The following is a 25280-nucleotide window of genomic DNA, read 5'->3' on the forward strand; positions in this document are numbered from 1 at the left end:
GGTATATTGGCCATTTATCACAAACCCCAGATGTGCCTTATTGCTGTTATATACTGGTTACCAACGTAATTAGAGCAGTAAAAATACATGTTTTGTCATACCCGTGGTATACTGATATACCACGGGTGTCAACCAATCAGCATTCAGGGCTTGAACCACCCAGTTTATAAAAGCCAATATAATGACTTGTTAGGCTATATTTCAAGTAACCTAGTGTCTAAATGTTCCCCTGAATCCCCCTAACTGGCAGCAGTAGGCTACATGATCTGTGTCGGTGTGCGTGAGTTTCTTTCTCTGTTTTCTTACTACCTCAACTGCATCGCTTTGCGACAGCGACTTTTAGGGTTTGCGTTTGCGGTAATGTGCACTGGTGTGGCTAAAATGCAGAATTTTTGTCCCAGTCCGCCACTGACTGTTCCAATGCATTTCCAAATGTTAGTTAGTGTCCCGAATTCATGACAGTGATAAACCCTCTCTGAACACATGATGCGCAGTTGTTTTCTGGAAGATTGGTCAGGCAGCATAGGGGTGAAGACGGATGCACTTAAAGACACTTTTCACGTCTTCTGGCTGACCAGTCGGGAACAGGGGTCTCAAGGTTGACAACTCTCTGATGCATGACAGTGAAACAGGGTTTCCGTTGGCGTTCCTTACAGCAAGGTCAGCACTTCTGTACACACAGTTCTGTTCTGGTGTTCTGCACCCACTGAGAACACAGAGACAGCCCCGCTGATGGACTGTCTGCAGCCACCTGTGTGTGTGTGTGTGTGTGTGTGTGTGTGTGTGTGTCGAGCTCTGTTGTTTACCACATTCTGTTCTGACCCTCTCTCTCCCATGCAGCATACAATCAACTACTATATTCAGTTGAAACCCCTAGCTAATGTATTTTTTCAGTGCAAGGGGTAAGGTTTCTTGACTCAACACGGTCAATTGTCAGATGCTATATTTTCACAACACACAGTATATTTTCCTCTGCATAACACCCACTTTGATTTAAAAACACATACAGCTAAAAGCATTGCTAAAGCATTGTAGTTCTACATCAGTTATCTGCTGAGACCCATCCACTGCAGTGAAGCCAGGAGAGACAGGTGTGTGTCAGACGATCCAAAGCACAGATAAGGTCTATAATCATCTCCCTATAGAAGGATATTAAGAAGATATTGTCACAGCCAAGAGGATAATATTTGACACTGCAGGGATAGCTTGGAGTGGCATGAAGTGTAGAAAGACAAAGGGTGCCACGATGCCCCTTAATCACCCCACGTTCATCCTCCTTTCTTTAGTTTATATATCCAGAGATGAGAGAACGTTAACACACACTTTAACATAGGCCATATTTATGTTTTACTGAATAGTCTACACACAAAGTACCAGTCCTTGTAGCCTACTGTCAATTCCAAGGACCTGTCGTCCAGACTCGAGACTCAAAACTCCCAATAGGCTTTCCTCATAATCCGCTTTCATGCACTGTTTCAATTGCTAATTACACTGCATATATTTACAGAACTATAACTTCTCAGGTTACTATCCTATAGGTAATATATTGTGAACTATAACCAGTGAAAAGAAAGCAGTCCGTCTTCAATGAGACTATATGAATGTGTCCAAGCTCAACGTCTGCTTTTCAACAGACAATAACCCTGCCCCTTGTATCCACTCTCCTAATGAATTGGTTTTTACCCTGTTTGGGAAAAATGTACCCTTCCCTCCCCTCCTAATTTTCCAATTTGCTGTGTCATTTATATGTAATTGAGGATCGTATTGGGCCATATTAGTCTCACAAATAGGATGAAATACTTTATTGAAGTGCTGCTTTATAAAGAGGCCCTCGTAAACCAAACATCAATTGTGGCCCTTGGAGGAGACTAGGGCTCTCTGGTATATTGTGGGGTTTTGTATAAGAGGCTGTAATTATTTCTCAGAGGGCAATCCTGGTTGCTACTCCACTACCATTATATGGGACACTCTTTTTTTTCAATGGGTTGTAATGAAAAAGAGAGTGCTGTGTTGCTCTGCTAGTGTTTGCAACTCATATTCTTTAACCAAATAGGAAAAGCTTGTTTTCACCTGCAGAGACCTGGGCCTGCATAGGAATGTAAAGGTATTAGTATTTTTAAACATCGGAGCACCTTGCAGGAAAGTGGCTTTTCTTTCTGTTTGGGGGAAGTGGAACTTTGTGCCCTTGATGCTTAACTGTTCACAGATTGTAAACAGTCAAAGCAGAACATTACACGTGTTCTGCTTTGTGCGTCAAGACAAACCCTACCCTAATATTGAAGCATATTGGGCTACATTCAAAAGCTTTAAACGTTTTAAAAGTTGGAAAATTATGTGTAAAATACAATTGGCCAACAGAATCTGTTAAACTTTTGTTTTCATTGTCTACTTGTTCATGGATACCTGAGCTTGGTAGATACACTCAGCACTATATCACTTTACAAATCACTGTGAAATCACCAAAGCCTTAACCTCCCATTTCTGGGTGGAGTATCTGGTTATTTGCAGGGTTAAATTCAAGGGACTTTTTGGCAGCAGATGTTCCTCAGCCTGTCGCTAGGATTCCTTAGTGGCAGAGGGGCCGCCCATGAAAACGCCATTAGGCCCCACCAGTCGCCAGACGAGCGTGTGTCCAGACTGTCAAATTGGGGCCAAGCCACAGCCACCCTACCACCCTCTACCAGCGCCATGAGTCTTTTGCCCTATCAACCCTTAAATGCAAAACTACATAACATGAAAAGGAAATGTTTCAATCCTTGTCATACAATACACCTTGGTAGACATAACAACAAAACACCACCTGGGCCGTGACCCTGGCCCCAGCTGAACTGAGCGAGAGGCGCAGTGGTGGCAGATGGGGGAGTCTGTGAATAAATCGATTAGGGAGCCTTTGACGGATGGGCTTTGTAGGGGCGCATGACACACCAGAGAATTAATTTGGCTAGGCGAAAAAGCCATGCCAGGACCATTCATCTCGGCACAAATTTGGCAATTTCCCGGGTCTAGGGGCTCAATTAGGCAGTGTTTCCAACCGTTTTGGGGGGGAATAAGGCGCATTGAGGAATACGTGGCGCTGATGTTTCTAATGTGTGCGTTAATGATGAAAGATTTAAGGAATAAGAAATGAGCAAAAGATAAGAGCGGAATAGCTGAATGTGTGTAAGCTCAGATCACACCAGGTAGATTCCACAGAGGTAAAGTTATTTGCTATACACCCAGGTTAAATTAAACAACCTTGTTTAGCCATAGTCAATCCCTTTCTTTCCTACATGTGCAACAGTGCCAATAGCTGAATTGCGTCCTGTATTTCTGAATCCCCTGTGTGATGAGTTCCACGCCACCCTAGTCCCCACCCTGATTCAGTGTCTTTCTAGATGATTTATGTGGCAGGGTCACTGTATGACCTCCAAACCCGCCCCATCCATTCAGCACCTGTCACCAAACCGCCTATGTGCGCTTACTGAAAACCCGGCCATGCGTGCAAAATGGCAATTTTCCATCCTCCCTAAAAATCCCTTCAGTGGGAAAGTAGGAATGTGATAAGTAAAACAGGTGTGCCACTCAATGTGCTAACGAGGGAGCTGCACTGCACGCACCATTGGCCACAACATCTGTCACGCTGCTGAATTAGATTCTACCCCTGGAAGTTTGCAGAGTTAGAGGCGATGATGGGGAGCTTAGATTGGATACAAATTAGATGGGAGGCACAGAACCCCTGGTCTCCCTCCTGGTCCTAAGAGTGTAGAGGGCTTGTGACAAATTACAGGGTGGGATATTGGAGGGGTACAGACCGATACCTGTCAGAGCCCAGGGCGGTACCACCTCTGACCCCTACACCCTCCCCTAAGAGATGCTAATGAGCTCGTCAACCTTAACCAGGCCTAATTGGAGGCGTTGATTGTCCCTTAAGGTCGAAGGGCGGGTTTGAGCCAGCAGTGCGACAGCTTGCCACTTCCTGCTAGCTAGGGTCACATGGCTCACCTCTGTTCTCTGTATAAACAAATTCAAGAAAAGACAGACACCTTGCATTTTAACAGACGCTCTTATCCAGATCGACTTACAGGAGCAATTAGCATGAAGTGCTTTGCTCACGGGCACATCGGCAGATTTTTCACCTAGTTGGCTCGGGGATTCAAACCAGCAACCTCTCGGTTACTGGCCGAACGGTCTTAACCACTAGGCTACCTGCCGCCCTTAAGCTTGCTATTACGGTGTGGTAGGACTGGAGTTGCAATTTGTGGTTGCGGTTATAAAGAAGTTGAAAGACTGAATAGATTAATTGAGCACGACTGAATGAACCCCCATATAATGCAACGAACGACAGCACTGTTTTTCATTTAGCCTTGTCTTTCAATACAGAGAGAGCACTTGTATAAACACATTTACAGCTAATAAAAATGAAAGACCTTGAAATGGGTCCATTTTCAAAGAGCTAAACACGTTCAGGCTATGGTGGATGGCACAATGGAGAAAGCCAAGGTATACATTTTGTGCTTAGTTTTCTCTGAATAGGGTAGCTATTTGATAAGACTGTCATCGGTGAGGACTGTTAGCAGTCTGGCTGACAGCTAAGGTTGCACAGTCAGGAAGTGAAGCTCCGTAGAGCTATTCCACTGTAACATACTGCCACCTACTGGGTATAGAGGACAAGTGCATCCTAGAGAACCAAGTGGAAGCAATCTTACCCACAAAAAAATTCCATTACAGGAAAAAGTGATAAATGATGTACAATTGGCAAAACAATCGTAGAAATAACTTTTTATTTATACGATATAAAGTGAATATATTGATAAGTTATCAAAACATCACAGCAGGGTAGGCCTACACAAAACACAGCCCTTATTTGAAGTGTTTCTAAAATGAATGGTGGAAAAACGATTGGAACCATTTCCCTGATTGACTGTTAGATTTTATGAGTATTATGACACATCCACTGTGGGGTTTTATAGTGTACAGTATCAGTTTGTCAAACACCACCTGTTTTCCCAGTGCAAGTTACTCTTGTCTCATCCTCCCTCCACTCCTTAAATTTCCCTCCCCCATTCCTCTCTCCTAACCTCCTCTGGCTCTGCTAATCTCTCACCGCTACTCCTCTTTTTCTCAAATTTCCTTTACCTTTTCCCTCCCCTTTTCTCCTCCCTCCCTCCCTCCCTCACTCTCTCCAGCTCAGCCCCAGTGTCTGGGCGATGAAGGAGAAGATGTGAGTATCCTCTAGGATGGCCTTAGCAGTAGGCTTGCCCGCTCCGTGACCGCTGCGGGTGTCCACCCTGACCATGAGAGGCTGGCGCTGCCCGGGGCTGCTGCCCACACCGTGCTGCAGTGTGGCACAGTACTTCAGGGTGTGAAGGGGCACCACCCGGTCGTCATGGTCGGCAGTCAGTAGGAGCATGGCAGGGTAGGCAGCGCCAGCGTGAGTGTTAGGGGGGAGGTTGTGAAGAGGGGAGTACCTGAGGGTGAGAGGGGACAGGAGGGAGAGAGAATGTATTTATTGTACAAATTACGAAGTGCATGTGCAGAGACGCAGTTGTGTTTATGTTCAGTATGTGATGTATGTTTAGTGTGTGTGTGTGATTGAGTATGCCCGACTTACTCAATGAGCCATTTGAACTGCTCAGGGTGGTCTGCGCAGCCGTAGTCAGTGGTCCAGGCGTGGCCGATGGTGAACTTGTGGAACTTGAGCATGTCCATCACCCCAACTTCAGCCACAGCACAGCCGAACAGGTCCGGACGTTGGTTCACACATGCCGCTGGGTGTGCGTGAGTGAAAGAGTTAAATCTCAGACACACCGGTGTCCGCACAGCAAAGACCTTGGAAGTCGTCAGTCACTCAGCCTTGTTAAAATACTCCAAACCAGGAAGTGGCTGCAGTGTTGTTTGGCAATACATATCCATGTGTATTGCTTATGTTCTCGATTCCAAGCTGTCTGAGCTAATGTTGTTATTTTGTAGAAAGCACTTGTTGATACTAGCCAGATAACTATCTAGCAAGATGACAAAGAACACATTTAATTCACTCTCCATAATCCCATACTGCCAGCCCATAGCAAAATGTTTAGCATATTTGCTACTAGCACAACATTACTAAATAGCTAGCTAAGGACACTGCACTAACTCAGCAGCTAACAACAGGAAGCTGTTTCATGAAAACTAACTAACGCATTGTGATTTAATTATAACGTTAATAATAGCTACAGTGGTTCGCTAGCTTGGAGGAAGTATTTAATGTTTTGTGCATTGCGCCTGTGTACATAGCTAGCTACCATCCCATAGCCTATATGAAGTGTGACTGGCTCATCCGTGGAGACAATGCCCTCTTTTTTTCCCTTTTTTTGTTGGCTTCCCCACGTGGGGGTTCGTGCTCTCTGACTGGCTCAAAGTCAAGTTGTTGTCCACTAACAAGAATTGAATTGGTAGGTGTTGCTACTGCTCTTACCAACGAACAAAAAAATCAGTTTTAAAATGTGCAGTGAAAGTGCAGTAAATGCAATCAACTGTTATTTTGAATGCAGTATTTGCAACATACTGCAATCTTTTTTTAATAAGGGTGGGTTGGCACACAGCAGGTTCTGCTTTTGTTCTAGCAAGTAAAGGAACGGGCTCCCACTGTGATAAGTACCTATCGGCAGTGAGATTCTCGGTGTGTTGTGAGAGAGAGAGACCTGTCTTACACTTGTTACACGCATAATTATACTTTTTAAAACATACCCAACTCACTCTTTGACCCTCGCACACACTACAACAACATCCAATCTGGCCTAAATGGACAATTAAAATTGGGAAGAACACTTTAGTTGGGTTTGTACAATGCCATATGGTTGGCAGTCTTTCTAAATCATGTAGCTTACTACTGTTTCATGTGCTGCGTAATCACTGTATTCATTTAAGCTAAGCAGCTAACTACTATTGGATGGATTTTAAATTAACAATCATACTGAAGATATTAAAAAAATGAAAACAGATAATACAGTAATGACTGATCGAACTAGGAGACCATTTAGAAAGATGGTCTTAAAACACACACACACTCTTCCCCATCCCCTCTCCATACCCACGAGCAGTCCCCCATTGGAGGCTCCGTTGATGGCTATGCGGCTGGCTGTGGTGTAGTTCTCTTGGATCAGATACTCTGCTGCACACTGGAAGTCATCAAAGCAATTCATCTTGTTCCCCAGGGTACCACCTAGACAGAGACAGGAATTCAACTCAACAGGATACAGCCATAAGTCTATAGATATTATTATATTAATAATATATGCCATTTAGCAGACATTTTTAACCAAAGCATGCAAACCATCCATACATTTTACGTGCAGGTGGACCCGGGAATTGAACCCACTATCCTGCCGTTGCAACTGGCAAAGCAGCACCATGCTCTATCAACTGGGCTACAGAGAGACTGGGGCTGGATCTCAATAGTCATAACTACAGTAGTTTCCTGCTCATCTTATTTGCTCCACCCGAGGATGAAAGGTGAAGGCAAAATGGTGAAAAGCTGTGCTCGTAAAATAGACTAGCGAATCACAGCCCATAGTTTTAGGTTAAATCAAGCTATTTCTGTGTGTCTTTATGCGGTGAAGATACAATACCTTTGTGCCAGGTCTGTCCGTACTCCCCTCCTCCTCTGATGTTGGCTACAGCCAGGATTCCCCCCAGGTGTCTGACAAACAGCAGGTACGGAACACTGACACACACAGAGACACGGAGAGAGACACGGAGAGAGACACGCGGAGAGAGAGACACACGGAGAGAGACACACGGAGAGAGACACACGGAGAGAGACACACGGAGAGAGACACAGAGAGAGAGACACAGAGAGAGAGACACAGAGAGAGAGACACAGAGAGAGAGACACAGAGAGAGAGACACAGAGAGAGAGACACAGAGAGAGAGACACAGAGAGAGAGACACAGAGAGAGAGGCACAGAGAGAGAGGCACAGAGAGAGAGGCACAGAGGCACAGAGAGATAGGCACAGAGAGAGAGGCACAGAGACACAGAGAGAGACACGGAGAGAGACACACGGAGAGAGAGACACACGGAGAGAGAGACACACGGAGAGAGAGAGACACACGGAGAGAGACACAGAGAGAGAGACACAGAGAGAGAGACACAGAGAGAGAGACACAGAGAGAGAGACACACAGAGAGTGAGACACATAGAGAGAGACACATAGAGAGAGGCACATAGAGAGAGGCACAGAGAGAGAGGCACAGAGAGAGAGGCACAGAGAGAGAGGCACAGAGAGAGAGGCACAGAGAGAGAGGCACAGAGAGAGAGGCACAGAGAGAGAGGCACAGAGACACAGAGAGAGAGCGGACAGGTGTCACTCAAATCCCACCGACACAGAATACAGATCATTTGGATGAATTATACTTGTGAATTCCTGGAGGGGAAAGATACATAACGTTCCACTTGAGACTCATGCATTGTGATACTAACTTGTAGTATGGTTGGATGGAGTTCTCAAAACCTCCGTATCCGTACAGGAAGACAGGATGTGATCCGTCCTTCTTTAGACCACGGGCGTGCACCAGGAACATGGGGATTTTAGTTCCATCCTTACTGGGGTAAAACACCTGAAACCCACAACAATGTCATCATACTGAGATTGTCCAGATACTATAAGTCGTTACTGTGCTTAGTTTGCAATCTGCTGTTGTCATACCTGGTTGGTCTCATAGTCCTCCTGTTGAATACCCTTCACCTCCACCTGTCTGAACACGGTGGGTTCTGGAGACGCCTGGCTCAGGTCACAGTGGTAGATCACACCTGGGAGGGACACGGACACATAGGGGTTTGAGGTCATGAGGAGGTCAAAGGTTAGAGATGAAGAGAAAGTTGGCAGAGAGGGTACCCAACAGTAGTATTCAAAGTGAGTCTTCTTTGTGTTGAATGATAGCCGTCACTCCATAGTGAGGATATTAACCCTAATGAATCATAATTAGTTGAAAGCACAAAAAAAGGAGGCATAAACACTTCAGGTTATGCCAATGAACATCAGCCTCGTCCATAGGTTAGTCCAAATAAATGACATATCCTTTTCATATATCTAAGGCTGAATAAGTTGAGTATCCCCTGCGAGACAGTACAGTACCTGGCGTGGTGAAGGAGGTGAACTTGTAGAAGAAGTCTGAGTGTTTCTTCTTACAGCTGAGGCCCACCACAGTGCCCACGTCCAGAGGCAGATCTCTGACCAGACCACCAGTGGACAGCTCATACAACTGCAGGATGTCTTTCACGTCATGGACATAGTTGACCAGCAGGTGGTGCTGGTTCACACAGGCCACAGAGCCTATAGGAACGCAGAGAAAATGCTCACAATGTAGGCTAATTGGTTTCTTTATGAGCATATCAGCAGGTCATTTATTTCTGTTTAAAAACTTGAAGCATTATAACAAAAGCATAATGCACCAACAACCTGGCATATACACTGAATGTACAAAACATTAGGAACACCTTCCTAATATTGAGTTGCACCACCCTTTGCCCTCAGAACAGCCTCGATTCGTCGGGGCATGGACTCCACAAGGCGTCAAAGGGTTCCACAGGGACGCTGGCCCATGTTGACTCCAATGCTTCCCACAGTTGTGTCAAGTTGGCTGGGAGTGGACTTCTACTCTGAATAGTTCGCTCCATCTCATCCCACAGATGCTCAATTGGATTGAGATCTGGTGACTGGGCAGGCCACTGCAGTAAGCTGAATTTACTGTAATGTTCTTGGAACCATTCCTGGATAATCCTAGCCTTGTGGCATGGGGCATTATCCTGCTGAAAAAAATGTGCAGATGGATACACTGCTGCCATGAAGGTAATGATGTTCAGATATCCTGTGGCATGCAAACGTTGCTCCACTTTTATCAAGGGAACCAAGGTGTGCCATGAAATCACACCCCAAACTATCACACCGTCAGCCTGCAATGTTGACACGCAGCATGATGGACGCATGTACTCGTGGTTTTCTCCATACCCTAGTCCTCCCATCAGCGTGACACAACATGAACTGGGATTCATCAGACCAAGAAATGTTTTTCCCATTTTCCAGTGTCCAGTGTTTTTGTTCCTTAGCACCACAGCAGCTGCAGTTTCTTGTTTTTTTGCTGAAAGAAGTGGAACTCTGTAAGGTCATCGGCTGCCATACCCCATTCGTGTTAATGCACGAGTTGTGCACGAGCTGTGAACGAGTTGTGCATCCTTTTATGTGTCTTTGGACACCAATGCTGTACTGGACTGTCACTTGACTAACTGTAGTCCATCTGTTACGCTGCTCAATTAGTTTATCATGTATGCTCATTTTTCAACGTTAAAGTACACTGCTGTTTTTCTATTGTCCAACAGATGGCAGTCTGCTTCTGTACAGCATGGAACACAAACTCGGACTCCTTTCACCTCAAGTGGACTTTGTCTTTAATACAGTAACTACACTGGACATTCTAGTAGAGGTCGACCGATTAATCGTCATGGCCGATTAATTAGGGCCGATTTCAAGTTTTCATAACAATCGTTAATCGGCCTTTTTGGACGCCGATTATGGACGATTACATTGCAATCCACGAGGAGACTGTGTGGCAGGCTGACCACCTGTTACGCGAGGGCAGCTAGGAGCCAAGGTAAGTTGCTAGCTAGCATTAAACTTATCTTATAAAAAACAACCAATCTTCACATAATCACTAGTTGACTACACGTGGTTGATGATATAAATAGGTTAACTAGCTTGTCCTGCGTTGCATATAATCAATGCTGTGCCTGTTTCAACTTCGCCAAAAGGGTGATGATTTAACAAATGCGCATTCGGGGAAAAAAGCATATTCGTTGCACAAATGTACCTAACCATACACAGAAGTATATTTCTTTAAATCTACTAGGGAAATTGTGTCATTTCTCTTGCGTTTCAGTGCTAATAGAGTCAGGGTATATGCAACAGTTTGGGCCGCCTGGCTCATTGCGAACTGTGTTCTGTCCTAACAAAGACCGTAATTAATTTGCCATAATCTTACATATTTATGACATAACATTGAAGGTTGTGCAATGTAACAGCAATATTTAGTCTTAGGGTTGCCACCCGTTTGACAAAATACGGAATGGTTCCGTATTTCACTGAAAGAATAAACGTTTTGTTTTAAAAATGATAGTTTCCGGATTTTACTATATTAATGACCTAAGGCTCATATTCTTTGTGTTTATTATAATTAAGTCTATGATTTGATAGAGCAGTCTGTCTGAGCGGTGGTAGGTAGCAGCAGGCTCGTAAGCATGAATTCAAACAGCACTTTACTGCGTTTGCGAGCAGCTCTTATAGCAATGCTTGAAGCACAGTGCTGTTTATGACTTCAAGCCTATCAACTCCCGAGATTTGGCTGGCAATAGTAAAGTGCCTATAAGAACATCCAATAGTCAAAGGAATATGAAATACAAATGGTATAGAGAGAAATAGTCGATGCGTCATAATTCCTATAATAACTACAACCTAAAATTTCTTAACTGGGAATATTGAAGAACTGTGAATACTGAACAACCAGCTTTCATATGTTCTCATGTTCTGAGCAAGGAACTTAAACTTGAGCTATTTTACATGGCACATATTGATTGCACTTTTACTTCTCCAACACTGTTTTTGCATTATTTAAAACCAAATTGAACATGTTTCATTATTTATTTGAAACTAAATAGATTTTATTTATGTATTATATTAAGTTAAAATAAATGGGTACATTGTTCATTCAGTATTGCTGTAATTGTCATTATCACAAATATATATAAAAATCGTCCGATTTTAATCGGTATCAGCTATTTTTGGTCCTTCAATAACCGGTATCGTGTTGAAAAATCATAATCGGTCGACCTCTACATTCTAGTATAGGAAATTCAGCCAATAAGTGCAATGCTAGTAAGTGAAGTAGAATATGAATAGAACAAAATGTCAATACTGCAGTGAGTTTCTTGATTTCCAACTTTATGTAAACTCAGCAAAAAAAGAAATGTCCTCTCACTGTTAACTGCGTTTATTTTCAGCAAACTTAACATGTGTAAATATTTGTATGAACATAACAAGATTCAAAAACTGAGACATAAACTGAACAGACATGTGACTAACAGAAATTGAATAATGTGTCCCTGAACAAAGGGGGGTCAAAATCAAAAGTAAATGTCAGTATCTGGTGTGGCCACCAGTTGCATTAAGTACTGCAGTGCATCTCCTCCTCATGGACTGCACCAGATTTGCCAGTTCTTGCTGTGAGATGTTACCCCACTCTTCCACCAAGGCACCTGCAAGTTCCCAGACATTTCTGGGGGGATTGGCCCGAGCCCTCACCCTCTGATCCAACAGGTCCTAGACGTGCTCAATGGGATTGAGATCCGGGCTCTTCGCTGGCCATGGCAGAACATTGACATTCCTGTCTTGCAGGAAATCACGCACAGAATGAGCAGTATGGCTGGTGGCATTGTCATGCTGGAGGGTCATGTCAGGATGAGCCTGGAGGAAGGGTACCACATGAGAGAGGAGGATGAGTTCCCTGTAACGCACAGTGGTGAGATTGCCTGCAATGACAACAGGCTCAGTCTGATGATGCTGTGACACACCGCCCCAGACCCTCCACCTCCAAATCGATCCTGGTCCAGATTACAGGCCTCTGTGTAACGCTCATTCCTTTTACGATAAACGAAAATCTGACCATCACCCCTGGTGAAACAAAAATGCGACTCATCATTGAAGAGCACTTTTTACCAGTCCTGTCTGCTCCAGCGACGGTGGGTTTGTGCCCATAGGCAACGTTGTTGCCGGTGATGTCTGGTGAGGACCTGCCTGACAACAGGCCTACAAGCCCTCAGTCCAGCCTCTCTAAGCCTATTGTGGACAGTCTGAGCACTGATGGAGGGATTGTGCGTTCCTGGTGTAACTCGAGCAGTTGTTGTTGCCATCCTGTACCTGTCCCGCAGGAGTGATGTTTGGATGTACCGATCCTGTGCAGGTGTTGTTACACGTGGTCTGCCACTGCGAGGACGATCAACTGTCCGTCCTATCTCCCTGCAGTGCTGTCTTGGTACGGACTTGGCCACATCTGCAGTCCTCATGCCTCCTTGCAGCATGCCTAAGGCACGTTCACGCAGATGAGCAGGGACCCTGGGCACCTTTCTTTTGGTCTTTTTCAGAGTCAGTAGAAAGGCCTCTTAGTGTCCTAAGTTTTCATAACTGTGACCTTAATTGCCTACCGTCTGTAAGCTGTTAAGTGTCTAAACGACCGTTCCACAGGTGCATGTTCATTAATTGTTTATGGATCATTGAACAAGCATGGAAAAAAACAGTGTATAAATCTTTTACAATGAAGATATGTAAAGTTATTTGGATTTTTACGAATTATCTTTGAAAGACAGGGTCCTGAAAAAGGGACGTTTCTTTTTTTTATGAGTTTTTGTGTGTATGTGTACACCGGCAGTTAAGGTTATACTCGTGTGTATGAGTTTGTGTGTACATTTCTAAGTGTGAGTGCACAGACGGATGGATAGAGAATGACAGAATGAGAACTTTATTTTTGGCTTGCGCGAAGGAGGCACAAGTGTCAAATGCTCGTTAGTTTGCAATTTCGTCATGGGTCTTTCCATCCCTAATGCCAGATTCTGCAATTTTTTGTCTAACATCAGCTCACTTGTGTCCTTATAAACAAGCGCAAAAGTGACAATTTCATGTAGCGCTAAAGGGAGGATATAAGACCCACAAAAAGCAGATCTTAATGGCAACTCTGTTGATAATGTCATGGATTTTGAGAGCGGAAGCGTACAGCATTTGCCCGTTAATCTTTTGAGAATTATTCAAGCTCTGTCAAATTGGTTGTTGATTATTGCTTGACAACCATTTTCATGTATTGCCATAGAATTTCAAGTAGATACAGTTGAAGTTGGAAGTGTACATACACCTTAGTCAAATACATTTAAATTCCGTTTTTCACAATTCCTGACATTTAATCCTATTTGGTAGCATTGCCTTTAAATTGTTTAACTTGGGGCAAACGTTTTAGGTAGCCTTCCAGAAGCTTCCCACAATAAGTTGGGTGAATTTTGGCACATTCCTCTTGACAGAGCTGGTGTAACTGAGTCAGGTTTGTAGGCCTCCTTGCTCGCACACGCTTTTTCAGTTCTGCCAACAAATTATCGATAGGATTGAGGTCAGGGCTTTGTGATGGCCACTCCAATACCTTGACTTTGTTGATTTTAAGCCATTTTGCCACAACTTTGGAAGTATTGTAGCGGTATTTATTAGAGAGGGGTAAAGAAAGCTTTTGTTCGGGCGCCAGGCAGGTATTAACCATGCCGAAAGGAAAAGAGTAGAATAGAGAGAACCACTACCAGACCCACACACATCAGCAGAAGAGACTGCCTAGAGTGTAGCCTGTTTACCAGATAGCCATTTCTCGGATTACAGAGACTGCCAATGTTTGTCCTCCCTTGTGCAGTACCTATACTACCGCTAAATGTCTGGATGATTCCTTTCCTCTGGATGATGAGAGTGTATGGAGAGCACAGCAGAAGGATGCTGCCATCATGGCGATCCACAAGAGTCTGTCTGAAGAAGACTCCAAGAGTCGCTTCAATGATAAGTATAGCATAATTCAGGATAAAGTGTATCGAAAAACTCCAAGAGGAGATGGAATACACAGCACCCATTATCGCGTCTTCATTCCCTCTACATTGTTTGACCAGATAATCCAAGCTTATCATGCCAATCCCATGAGTGGCCATCTTGGAGTTTTTAAAACTTATCGAAGACTACAAGAGGTGGTTTACTGGCCAGGCATGTGGGTTGATACCCGGAAGTTTGTACAGCAGTGTGAAGTCTGCCAGAAATACAAACCAGACATTGGCAGACCTGCCGGGAAAATGCAGCAGACCGTGGTGAACCATCCAAATGAAATGTTGGGAATTGACCTCATGGGACCTTTTCCTCCCAGCCGGGGGACACGGAATTAATTTTTATTGGTGGTAGTGGACTACTACACACACTGGGTGTCCCCTCCGCAAAGCCACTGCATCAGCCATTGCTCTAATTCTGCGAAGGGAGGTTTTTACCAGATTCGGAATTCCGGACCAAATCCTCTCTGACCGAGGTCCGCAGTTCATATCAGGAATATACAAAGAGCTCTGTACCTACTGGGGTGTAATTGCCAAGCTGACCACAGCCTACCATCCTCAGACCAACCTGACCGAGAGGGTAAACCGAACCCTGAAGGGGATGATTGCTTCATTCGTGGGGGATCAGCACACAAGGTGGGATCAGCATCTTCCAGAATTTCGCTTTGCACTGAACTCTGCCGTGCAGGAGACTTCTGGGGTCACTCCCGCCGAACTCCACCTGGGAAGACCACTAAAAGGTCCGATGGACAGGGTCTTGCAAAGTTTGAATGTTTCACCTGACTGCCCATCGTTTGATGCCGTACAACACCACCACACCTTGCTAGCCAGAGTGGAGGCCAGCAAAACCAAAGCCAAACAACGACAGCTGAGAAACTATGACAAACATAGACGAGACGTGTGTTTTCCACCCCAGTCTCGTGTCTGGGTACGTTCACATCATCTGTCAAAGGCATCTAAGAAGTTCACTGCCAAGCTAGCTTCGAGATGGAAAGGTCCATACCGTGTAGTGCAGCAGTTGGGACCAGTGAACTACTTGGTCTGTTTGGAGGACACTGGGGAAGATGTCAGGACAGTGCATGTTGTTGACCTAAAGCCCTGCTACCCTACGGCAGAAGAGCTGGATCGCAGGCAAAAGCAACACCTGCAGGACCTCTTCGTGGAGGACTCTGATGAGGAGGACTTCCCTGGTTTTGTGTAGCAGGAACATGAACCTGTCAAAGCCTGCATCCTCTCTGTTTCTACAGGCGTTGTTTTTTCATGGGGGGAGGAGTGTGGCGAAATCTGCACGGAGCCTTCACCGTGCACTGCCACTTTAAGAGCGCATGAGCAGTAAGGAAGGAGAAAATAAAGAGAGCTCATTCAGCTCTTTGGGGAGGGGCTCTTTGGTGGCGCGACAGTTTGATTGTGTGTGCTGTGCTGCAGACGTGTTGTTTGTTTTCAGCGTGTGTAGTTTATAGAGTGTTTAACTCAATCATCAGTGTAATCGCTCTAGGTCGTGGTTGTTTTCGTTTGGGACCGCGCCCGTTATGGATCGCATGGATTAGTAGCAACATTGTTGCGAAGCTTTAACATACAAACCATCGGACAGTCAGACAGTACCCCTGCACGCCTGAAGACCACAGCTAAGACCTCTCTTGTTCTCTTTCTCTTTTTCTCTTCCCTCTATCGTTCCAGTGCTTTACCCTGCAACAGACTCTCTATTTTTCCAATGCACTTCCCATTGAAGTTCATTAGAGCTGGACTATTATTGCCCTGCCAGAAGTATTTGGACATTTCAGTTAAAAGGGAGGTTGCTTGCAAATTGTGTATTGTTATGTGAACTGTATTGAGATGTACTAATGACATGTGGCCGAGAAGACTGGACATTTTTAAGGCCTTTGTTGTGTCGATGAACACCCCCCACATTCATACCCTTTGCACTCATCCACTAGAAAATAATACAGATTATTGCAAATCCTATGTTGATGACTGGGTTCGTTCTTGTATGAAGTTGCTGTTGAATTGCTATGCCATTATTAGTATTAGTATTATTGTATGAGGTATTCTTGTTTGGGTTACCCCTGTGCTGTGATGTGGGTTTTATATGGTGTGTATTCTTTTTTTCTCTCCACTGGCTATCTGGTAAACAGGCTACACTCTAGGCAGTCTCTTCTGCTGATGTGTGTGGGTCTGGTAGTGGTTCTCTTTAGTCTACTCTTTTCCTTTCGGCATGGTTAATACCTGCCTGGCGCCCGAACAAAATCTTGCTTTACCCCTCTTTAATAAATACCGCTACAGTATGCTTGGGGTCATTGTCCATTTGGAAGACCCATTTGCGACCAAGCTTTAACTTCCTGACTGATGTCTTGAGATGTTGCTTTAATATAACCACAAAATGTTCATTCCTCATGATGCCATCTATTTTGTGAAGTGCACCAGTCCCTCCTGCAGCAAAGCACCCAAAAGCACCCCTATGAACATGATGCTGCCACCCCTGTGCTTCACGGTTGGGATGGTGTTCTTCGGCCTCCAAACATAACTATGGGCATTGTGGCTAAACAGTTATATTTTTTTTCATCAGACCAGAGGACATTTCTCCAAAAAGTACAATCTTTGTCCCCATGTGCAGTTGCAAACCATAGTCTGGCTTTTTTTATGGCTGTTTTGGAGCAGTGGCTTCTTCCTTGCTGAGCGGCCTTTCAGGTTATGTCGATATAGGACTCGTTTTACTGTGGATATAGATACTTTTTTACCGGTTTCCTCCAGCATTTTCACATGGTCCGTTGCTGTTGTTCTGGGATTGATTTGCACTTTTCGCACCAAAGTACGTTAATCTCTAGGAGACAGAATGTGTCTCCTTCCTGAGCGGTATGACGGCTGAATTTTCCAAGCTGTTTAAAGGCACAGTCAACTTAGTGTCTGTAAACTTCTGACCCACTGGAATTGTGATACAGTGAATTTTAAGTGAAATAATCTGTCTGTAAACAATTGTTGGAAAAATTACTTGTGTCATGCACAAAGTAGATGTCCTAACCGACTTGCCAAAACTATAGTTTGTTAACAAGAAATTTGTAGAGTGGTTGAAAAACGAGTTTTAATGACTACAACCTAAGTGTATGTAAACTTCCAACTTCAACTATATAAGCCAAAACTGTAACTCGGCCACTCAGGAACATTCAATGTCTTCTTGGTAAGCAACTCCTGTGTAGATTTGGCCTTGTGTTTTAGGTTATTGTCCTGCTGGAAGGTGAATTCATCTCCCAGTGTCTGGTGAAAAGCAGACTGAAACAAGTTTACCTCTAGGATTCTGTCTGTGCTCCATTAAGTTTATTTTTTATCTTGAAAAACTCCCCAGTCCATAACGATTACAAGTATACCCATAACATAAAGCAGCCACCACTATGCTTGAAAACATGAGGAGTGTTACTCAGTAATGTGTTGTAATGTTTGGGGCAAATCCAAAACACTTTGTATTCAGGACAAAAAGTGAATTGCTTTGCAAGATTTTTTGCAGTTTTACTTTAGTGTCTTGTTGCAAACAGGATGCATGTTTTGGAATATTTTTTTCTGTACAGGCTTCCTTCTTTCCCTCTGTCAATAAGGTTAGTATTATGGAGTAACTACAATGTCGTTGATCCACCCTCAGTTTTCTCCTATCACAGCCATTAAACTCTGTAACTGTCACCATTGGCCTCATGGTGAAATCCCTGAACGGTTTCCTTCCTCTCCAGCAACTGAGTTTGGAAGGACGCCTGTATCGTTGTAGTGACTAGTGTATTGATACACCATCCAAAGTGTAAGTAATAACTTCACCATGCTCAAAAGGATATTCAATGTCTGCTTTTATTTTTTATTTTTTACCCATCTACCAATAAGTGCCATTATTTGGGAGGCATCGGAAAACCTTTGTGGTTGAATCTGTGTTTGAAATCCACTGCTCGACTGGGGGACCTTATAGATAAATGTATGTGTGGGGTACAGAGATGAGGTAGTCATTCAAAAATATTATTATATTATTATTATATTAAACACTATTATTGCACACAGAGGGAGTCCATGCAACTTATTATGTGACGTGTTAAGACAATTTTTACTCCTGAACTTATTTAGGCTTTCCATAACAAAGGGGTTGAATACTTATTGACTCAAGACATTTCAGCTTTTCATGTTTAATTAATTCTAAAAATATAATTCCACTTTGACATTATGGGATATTGTGTGTATGTTGAAATCTAAATTTCATCCATTTTAAATTCAGGCTACAACACAACAAAATGTGGGGGGAAAAAATCAAGGGGTGTGAATACCTTCTGAAGGCACTGAACAATGGAGAAACATTGGTTTCACCATTGGTTGATGCAGCGCAACACCTGCACATCTAGTTAGCCAGGAACTTGACAAAGGGCCGACCTAGTACCTTGCTACGTCACAAACCTCTTGCAGGTGTGTTTTGTTCTAAAACGTGATACATGAGTCAAAATTCCCTTACTTGCAAAAGTTAAACTTTTTATTTTAAATTCATGATATGACAAAGGTCGGTTAACCAAGATGAGAAGTTACCACTCACTGTGGTTGATAGACTGAAGCATGAATATGTCAATTAAAAAGGTTAGACCTAACCACACGGTATATATTTAATCCAGTGGTCTCCATCCCTGATTCTGGATTTTCAAATCGAAACTCTGGTTTTCGTTTCAGCCCAGCACTAAAAACATCTGATTCTGCTAATCACCATCATAAGGATTAGGTATTAGGTCATATCAGTTGTTTTAGTAGTGGACTGGAACAAAATTCTGCACACCCTGTAGCTTTTCAGAACAGAACGGAGGGCCGACCTAGTACCTTGCTACGGAGGGTTTGAAACCACTGCTCAAGTTCTCTTACCCAGGACGTCCTTGTCATGCTGGGGTAGGAGGGTCCTCCAGTGGTCCTTGTCTGGTTTCTCAAGGTCAATGTTGATCAGGCAGTAACGAGGGGCGTCCAGGTTGGTGCGGAAGGTGAACACACTGCCCTCGTTGGTGATGTAGGAGTACTGCGCCTCAAAGTTAGCCACCAGCTTCACCCAGGGCAGCAGGCCTATAGGTACAGGTGCAGTCAAATACTGAACAAAAATATAAACGCAACAGGTTAATTGTTGGTCCCATGTTTCATGAGCTGAAATAAGAGCCCAGAAATGCTCCATACGCACAAAAAGCTTATTTCTCTCTAATTTTGGGCACAAATTAGTTTCCATCCCTGTTAGTGAGCATTTTATTGGGGGTGGGGTAGTGCTGAGGAGTATTTCTGTCTGCAATAAAGCCCTTTTGTGAGGAAAAACTCATTCTGATTGGCTGGGCATGGCTCCCCTGTGGGTAGGCCTGGATCCCAATTTCAATTGACTGATTTCCTGTAACTCAGCAATGAAATTGTTGCATGTTGCGTTTATATTTTTGTTCAGTATATATTGGCACACTTGCAATATACAATGGAGCAGAATGTGGTTCGAGAGAAATCACCAGTAAACTAGATTCACTTGCCTCCAACCACATTAATTTACATTTTGAATCATTTCGCCCAGGCCATTTGAAAAACCAAAATGTCCGCTTCTCTTGGTCCTGTGCAGTCGTAAACCCATATACCAAAAGTTGTTTTAATTTCAACACATTTTAGAAGAAAAAGTGAATCATGCAAGGGAGCGAAAATATTGGACCGCATCTGTACAGGACAATAAGAACATTGTCTGATTAAGACGATAGGGACAGACCTGTGATGCCATTGGGCAGCTTCTGCAGATCACAGTACCATAGCTGGTTGACTGGCTCACAGCCCTCTGTGATGTCCAGCACTGCATACCTGCCGTCATCTGACACCTAGAGAGAGAGAGAGAGAGAGCAAAGCGAGTCTTTACTTACAAACTGAGATCAAATGATAGAAAGAGAAGACGGATCCGGGATTGAGAAAGAGAGGCAAACAAGGTGGAGGAGGGAGACAAAAGTGAGGGAAATGAGACAGAGAGTGATAGCAGTAGATTTACATGGAGAATGTGGTGTGCAACAGGTAGGAAATGGAATGAAAAAAGCATGTGCTCTTCTAAGCCCACCGTTACTCCACTGTGCCATTTTGGATTGTCAGGGAACTCAGCCACCAGGATGTCCTCTGATTGGTTGGTGCCAATCATATGGTAGTAGAGTTTCTGGTTGAGGTTGGATGTGGTCTCTGTGCCTGTGTGGAGAAATGCAGAAAGCTGATTGGGTAACAGCACCTTTAGCGGAGTTGCATCAACTGGATGCATGCGGTTTTCAGGGATACAGCCAATTCAACCTAGCTTCCTTTTATGTGAAAACTGGATGTGGGAACTAGGGCTGTGGTGGTCATGTCATTTTGTCAGCCGGTGATTGACCGTTAATTAGCATAAACACAGGGCCTCCCGGGTGGCGCAGTGGTCTAAGGCACTGCATCGCAGTGCTAGCTGTGCCACCAGAGATTCTGGGTTCGAGCCCAGGCTCTGTCGCAGCCCGGCTGCGGCTGGGAGGCCCATGGGGCGGCGCACAATTGGCCCAGTGTCGTCCGGGTTAGGCTGGCAGGGATATCTTTGTCTCATCGCGCACTAGCGACTCCTGTGTCGGGCCGGGTGCAGTGCACGCTGATCAGGTCGCCAGGTGTACGGTGTTTCCTCCAACACATGGCTTCCGGGCTGGATGTGCATTGTGTCAAGAAGCAGTGTGGCTAGGTTGGGTTGTGTTTCGGAGGACGCATGGCTCTCGACCTTTGTCTCTCCCGAGTCCGTACGGGAGTTGCAGTGATGAGACAAGACTAACTACTACCAATTGGATACCATGAAATTGGGGAGAGAAAAGGGGTAAAAAAATATAAATAATAATAATTTGCATAAACACTAACATAGCCACTAACATAGCCACTAATGCAGATCTTTGGAACATCTACATTTTAAAAAAGTCTAAAAATCAATAATTTAATGGTTCCCAAACTTTTTATAGTCCCGTACCCCTTCAAACATTCAACTTCCAGTGGCGTATCCCCTACATTTAATAAACATAAGTGAGTTTTTGTCACAACCTGGCTCCTGGGAAGTGACAAAGAGCTCTTACAGGACCAGGGCACAAATAATAAAATAATGAGCAATAATTTTGCTCTTCATTTAACCATCTTACATAGAAAACCTTATTTGTTCATCGAAAATTGTGAATAACTCACCACAGGTTAATGAGATGGGTGTGCTTGAAAAGATGCACATAACTCTGCAACGTTGGGTTGTATTGGAGAGAGTCTCAGTCTTAAATCATTTTCCACACACAGTCTGTGCCTGTATTTAGTTTTCATGCTAGTGAGGGCTGAGAATCCACTCTCACATAGGTACGTGGTTGCAAAGGGCATCAGTGTCTTAACAGCGAGATTTGCCAACGCAGGATACTCTGAGCGCAGCACAATCCAGAAATCTGGCAGTGGCTTCTGATTAAATAACATTTTCACAGAACCGCTAGTTGCAATTTGGATGAGGCTCTCATGCGCAGATATCGGTAAGTGGACTGGAGGCAGGGCATGGAAGGGATAACGAATCCAGTTGTTTGTGTCACCCATTTCGGAAAAGTACCTGCGTAATTGCGCACCCAACCCACTCAGGTGCTTCGCTATATCACATTTGACATTGTCCGTAAGCTTGAGTTTATTTGCACACAAAAAAAATCATACAATGATGGAAAAACCTGTGGTGTTGTTAATACAGACAGAGAAGAGCTCCAACTTCTTAATCATAGCCTCAATTCTGTCCCGCACATTGAATATAGTTGCGGAGAGTCCCTGTAATCCTAGATTCAGATCATTCAGGCAAGAAAAAAAACATCACCCAGATAGGCCAGTCGTGTGAGAAACTCGTCATCATGCAAGAGGTCAGACAAGTGAAAATGGTAAAAAAAAAACTAAGCTCTCAATTTAAAAAAAACAACGTGTCAATACTTTGCCACTTGATAACCAGCGCAATTCTGAATGTTGTAAAAGCGTTACATGGTCGCTGCCCATATTGTTGCATAGTGCAGAAAATACACGAGAGTTCAGGGGCCTTGCTTTAACAAAGCTAACCATTTTCACTGTAGTCTCCATAATGCCTTTCAAGCTGTCAGGCATTCCCTTGGCAGCAAAAGCCTCTCGGTGGATGCTGCAGTGTGCCCAAGTGGCGTTGGGAGCAACTGCTTGCACGTGCGTTACCACTCCACTATGTCTCCCTGTCATGGCTTTTGCGCCATCAGTACAGATACCAACACATCTTGACCACCAAAGTCCATTTGATGTCACAAAGCTGTCCAATACTTAAAAAATATCCTCTCCTGTTGTCCTGGTTTCCAGTGGCTTGCAGAAGAGGATGTATTTCTTAATTGACCCCCCATAAACATAAAGGATATGTACCAGGAGCTGTGCCAGGTCCGCCCTGTCTGTTGACTCATCCAACTGTAACGCATAGAATTCACTGGCTTGTATGCGAAGCAGTAATTGTTTCAAAACATCTCCTGCCATGTCACTGATGTGTTGTGAAACAGTGTTGTTTGATGAAGTCATTGTCTGTATAGTTTTTTGGGGCCTTTTCCCCCAGCATTGTCCGAGCCATATCCGCGGCAGCAATAAGAATTAGGTCCTCCACAATAGTATGGGGCTTGCCTGTCTAAGCCACTTGGTATCTCACCATATAAGATGCTTCTAGACCCTTCTTATTAATAGTATCTGTTGCTTTTATACACGTCTTACTACTCGAAAGTCATCTTAATTCTCGCTCAAAAAACTCCTGTGGCTTATTTTTCAAATTGTCATGTTTAGTTTCTAAATGTCTGCACAAGAGTGAAGGTTTCACTGAGTTGTGAGATAGTACTTTTACACATAAAACACACTGTGGCTGAGGAAAGGCACTACTCCCAATATAAGTTTTTAAAAAAAAAAATTTATTTCACCTTTATTTAACCAGGTAGGCAAGTTGAGAACAAGTTCTCATTTACAATTGCGAAGTAAACCCCAAATAATTGTAGTTCTCATCATATTTGCGCCTCTTCGATGGTCCAACGTCCCTATCTGTTGTTCGGTGCTTTTCAGGGGTAAAGGGGCAGTAGCTCTTCGACTGCATCAGACACAACTGTCCATGCTAGCTGTGCTAACAACAAATGTAGAGTTACTGATGCTAGCATTGGATGTGCTCGTGGAAGCAGAACAACTTGTGTCGTCGACAGGTGCAGGTGTAGGACTGCTGGTATCTCTACATCTCTACCAGTAGAGCTGGTATGTGTCTTTATGGACATGGGCCTAACTTTTTTTTTAACCATTTATCCATTTTTGAGCAGCAGCTACGTTTGGCTACATACGGACCATTAGTGGAATTCCCTCGAGAGAGTAACGGTTTATGTGATTGGATGTTAATTATATGATATGAAGAAAATGTAGTCTATTTCAGAAGAACAGAATAGCATACTCTAAGTTGTCCTTATGTTAGGTCCTGATATGGCTTATGCCATTTGGCTGTGGGCTACACTAGTTCATTTAGCAGACAAGATTTGCTTCAAATTCCGTGGCATAATTTTTTATTATTTATAGTATGAAGAATGCAATTCAATATATATTAATAAAATAGACTAGGATAGGATATTTTCCCCAAATGATTTCAAAGGAAGTGCGCACATGCTGCTATTCCGTGTTGAGCGGTTAAGAACGAAACTGGTCCTCCTATTGGCTTGATTTAGAGTTATTTATGTAACTTTCGTTGTGGTACAAACGTTGGGATATGTGTTTATGTTTAATACATTCTAAGGCTGCATGATGGGACTCTAATGATGATTTGAAAAAAGTTGCAAGCTGCACACACTTTATCAGTCTCTCATTCACACTTTGACAAGCACTTGATAATATTCTCACCAGGCCTCTAATTTCCCAGCGGCATCCCTCTTGTGTGACCATAATGCCCCCTAAAAAATCCATACTTTTTGTGGACAAAGTAGCCGTTGTGCACTTGGGCTGAATATAATAGGCTAATTATAATTTCCTTCTCCTGGCTGCCGTGCTCTGGCTGCCGCACCTCTCACTCACATGGCTCTGTCAGATGTAGATCCCAAATTAACACAACCACTCGCATCAACAACAAAAAAACTTTTAAAAGCAATGAGGATGATCGTTTCGCTTAAAATGTTGATAAACTATTAGGTCATTCTTTCACATTATAAGCGCAGCAAGCGCAAATGTTCCAAAATGCAATCAATTAGAGGGAAAACACTTTTCTCGAAAGTGACAGCAAAATGCGATTATGCATGTAATGGTGCATTTCTATGGTGAAAATTATCTTCCTCAAACTTGAAACTCTTGCACAGCCTATGTATACCAGTTAGGCTCTACATCGGTTATAAATAGGATTAATGTGCTTCATTTTAAGAAGTTATTTGGTCATTTTAGTTGATACAAACCTTATCAAAACCTATAGGCCTATGGGCGAGGATACATAAGGTGTGCGACTATGATTTGGAAAAGTTGAGCTGTTTCTTGCCTTATTAATGCACAAGTTGTGCATCATTCACAAGTGACAGGCTGATATTGTCACCCATCAGACTATTCTTAATTTAATGTTATCTTTACATATACTAAATAATATATGTGTGATATGACTTGATTTAGAATGGACCATTATCATGCACCTGTCAGGGGCATGAAAAA

At 43.6% G+C, this 25280-nt stretch overlaps 2 protein-coding genes across 2 annotated transcripts in view; one reads left to right on the forward strand and one right to left on the reverse strand.

Annotated features, from left to right (window-relative positions):
* The window catches only part of LOC139391961 (uncharacterized), a 590779-nt gene that overhangs the window by 416996 nt on the left and 148503 nt on the right, over window positions 1–25280 (forward strand). The gene's annotated exons all lie outside the window — the stretch shown is intronic.
* LOC139391783 (prolyl endopeptidase-like) overlaps window positions 4744–25280 on the reverse strand; it is a 34573-nt gene continuing 14036 nt past the window's right edge. The window contains exons 6-15 of the mRNA XM_071139329.1: window positions 20683–20804; window positions 20347–20452; window positions 19488–19679; window positions 9094–9291; window positions 8665–8768; window positions 8439–8575; window positions 7587–7681; window positions 7049–7180; window positions 5591–5747; window positions 4744–5447 (exon numbers count right to left, since the gene is read on the reverse strand). Coding sequence (XP_070995430.1) covers window positions 5153–5447; window positions 5591–5747; window positions 7049–7180; window positions 7587–7681; window positions 8439–8575; window positions 8665–8768; window positions 9094–9291; window positions 19488–19679; window positions 20347–20452; window positions 20683–20804 — 1538 coding nt within the window. The 3' untranslated portion in view covers window positions 4744–5152. The remainder of the gene's footprint in view (window positions 5448–5590; window positions 5748–7048; window positions 7181–7586; window positions 7682–8438; window positions 8576–8664; window positions 8769–9093; window positions 9292–19487; window positions 19680–20346; window positions 20453–20682; window positions 20805–25280) is intronic.

This window comes from Oncorhynchus clarkii, chromosome 32, assembly GCF_045791955.1.
Source record: "Oncorhynchus clarkii lewisi isolate Uvic-CL-2024 chromosome 32, UVic_Ocla_1.0, whole genome shotgun sequence".
Classification (NCBI taxonomy): Eukaryota; Metazoa; Chordata; class Actinopteri; order Salmoniformes; family Salmonidae; genus Oncorhynchus; species Oncorhynchus clarkii.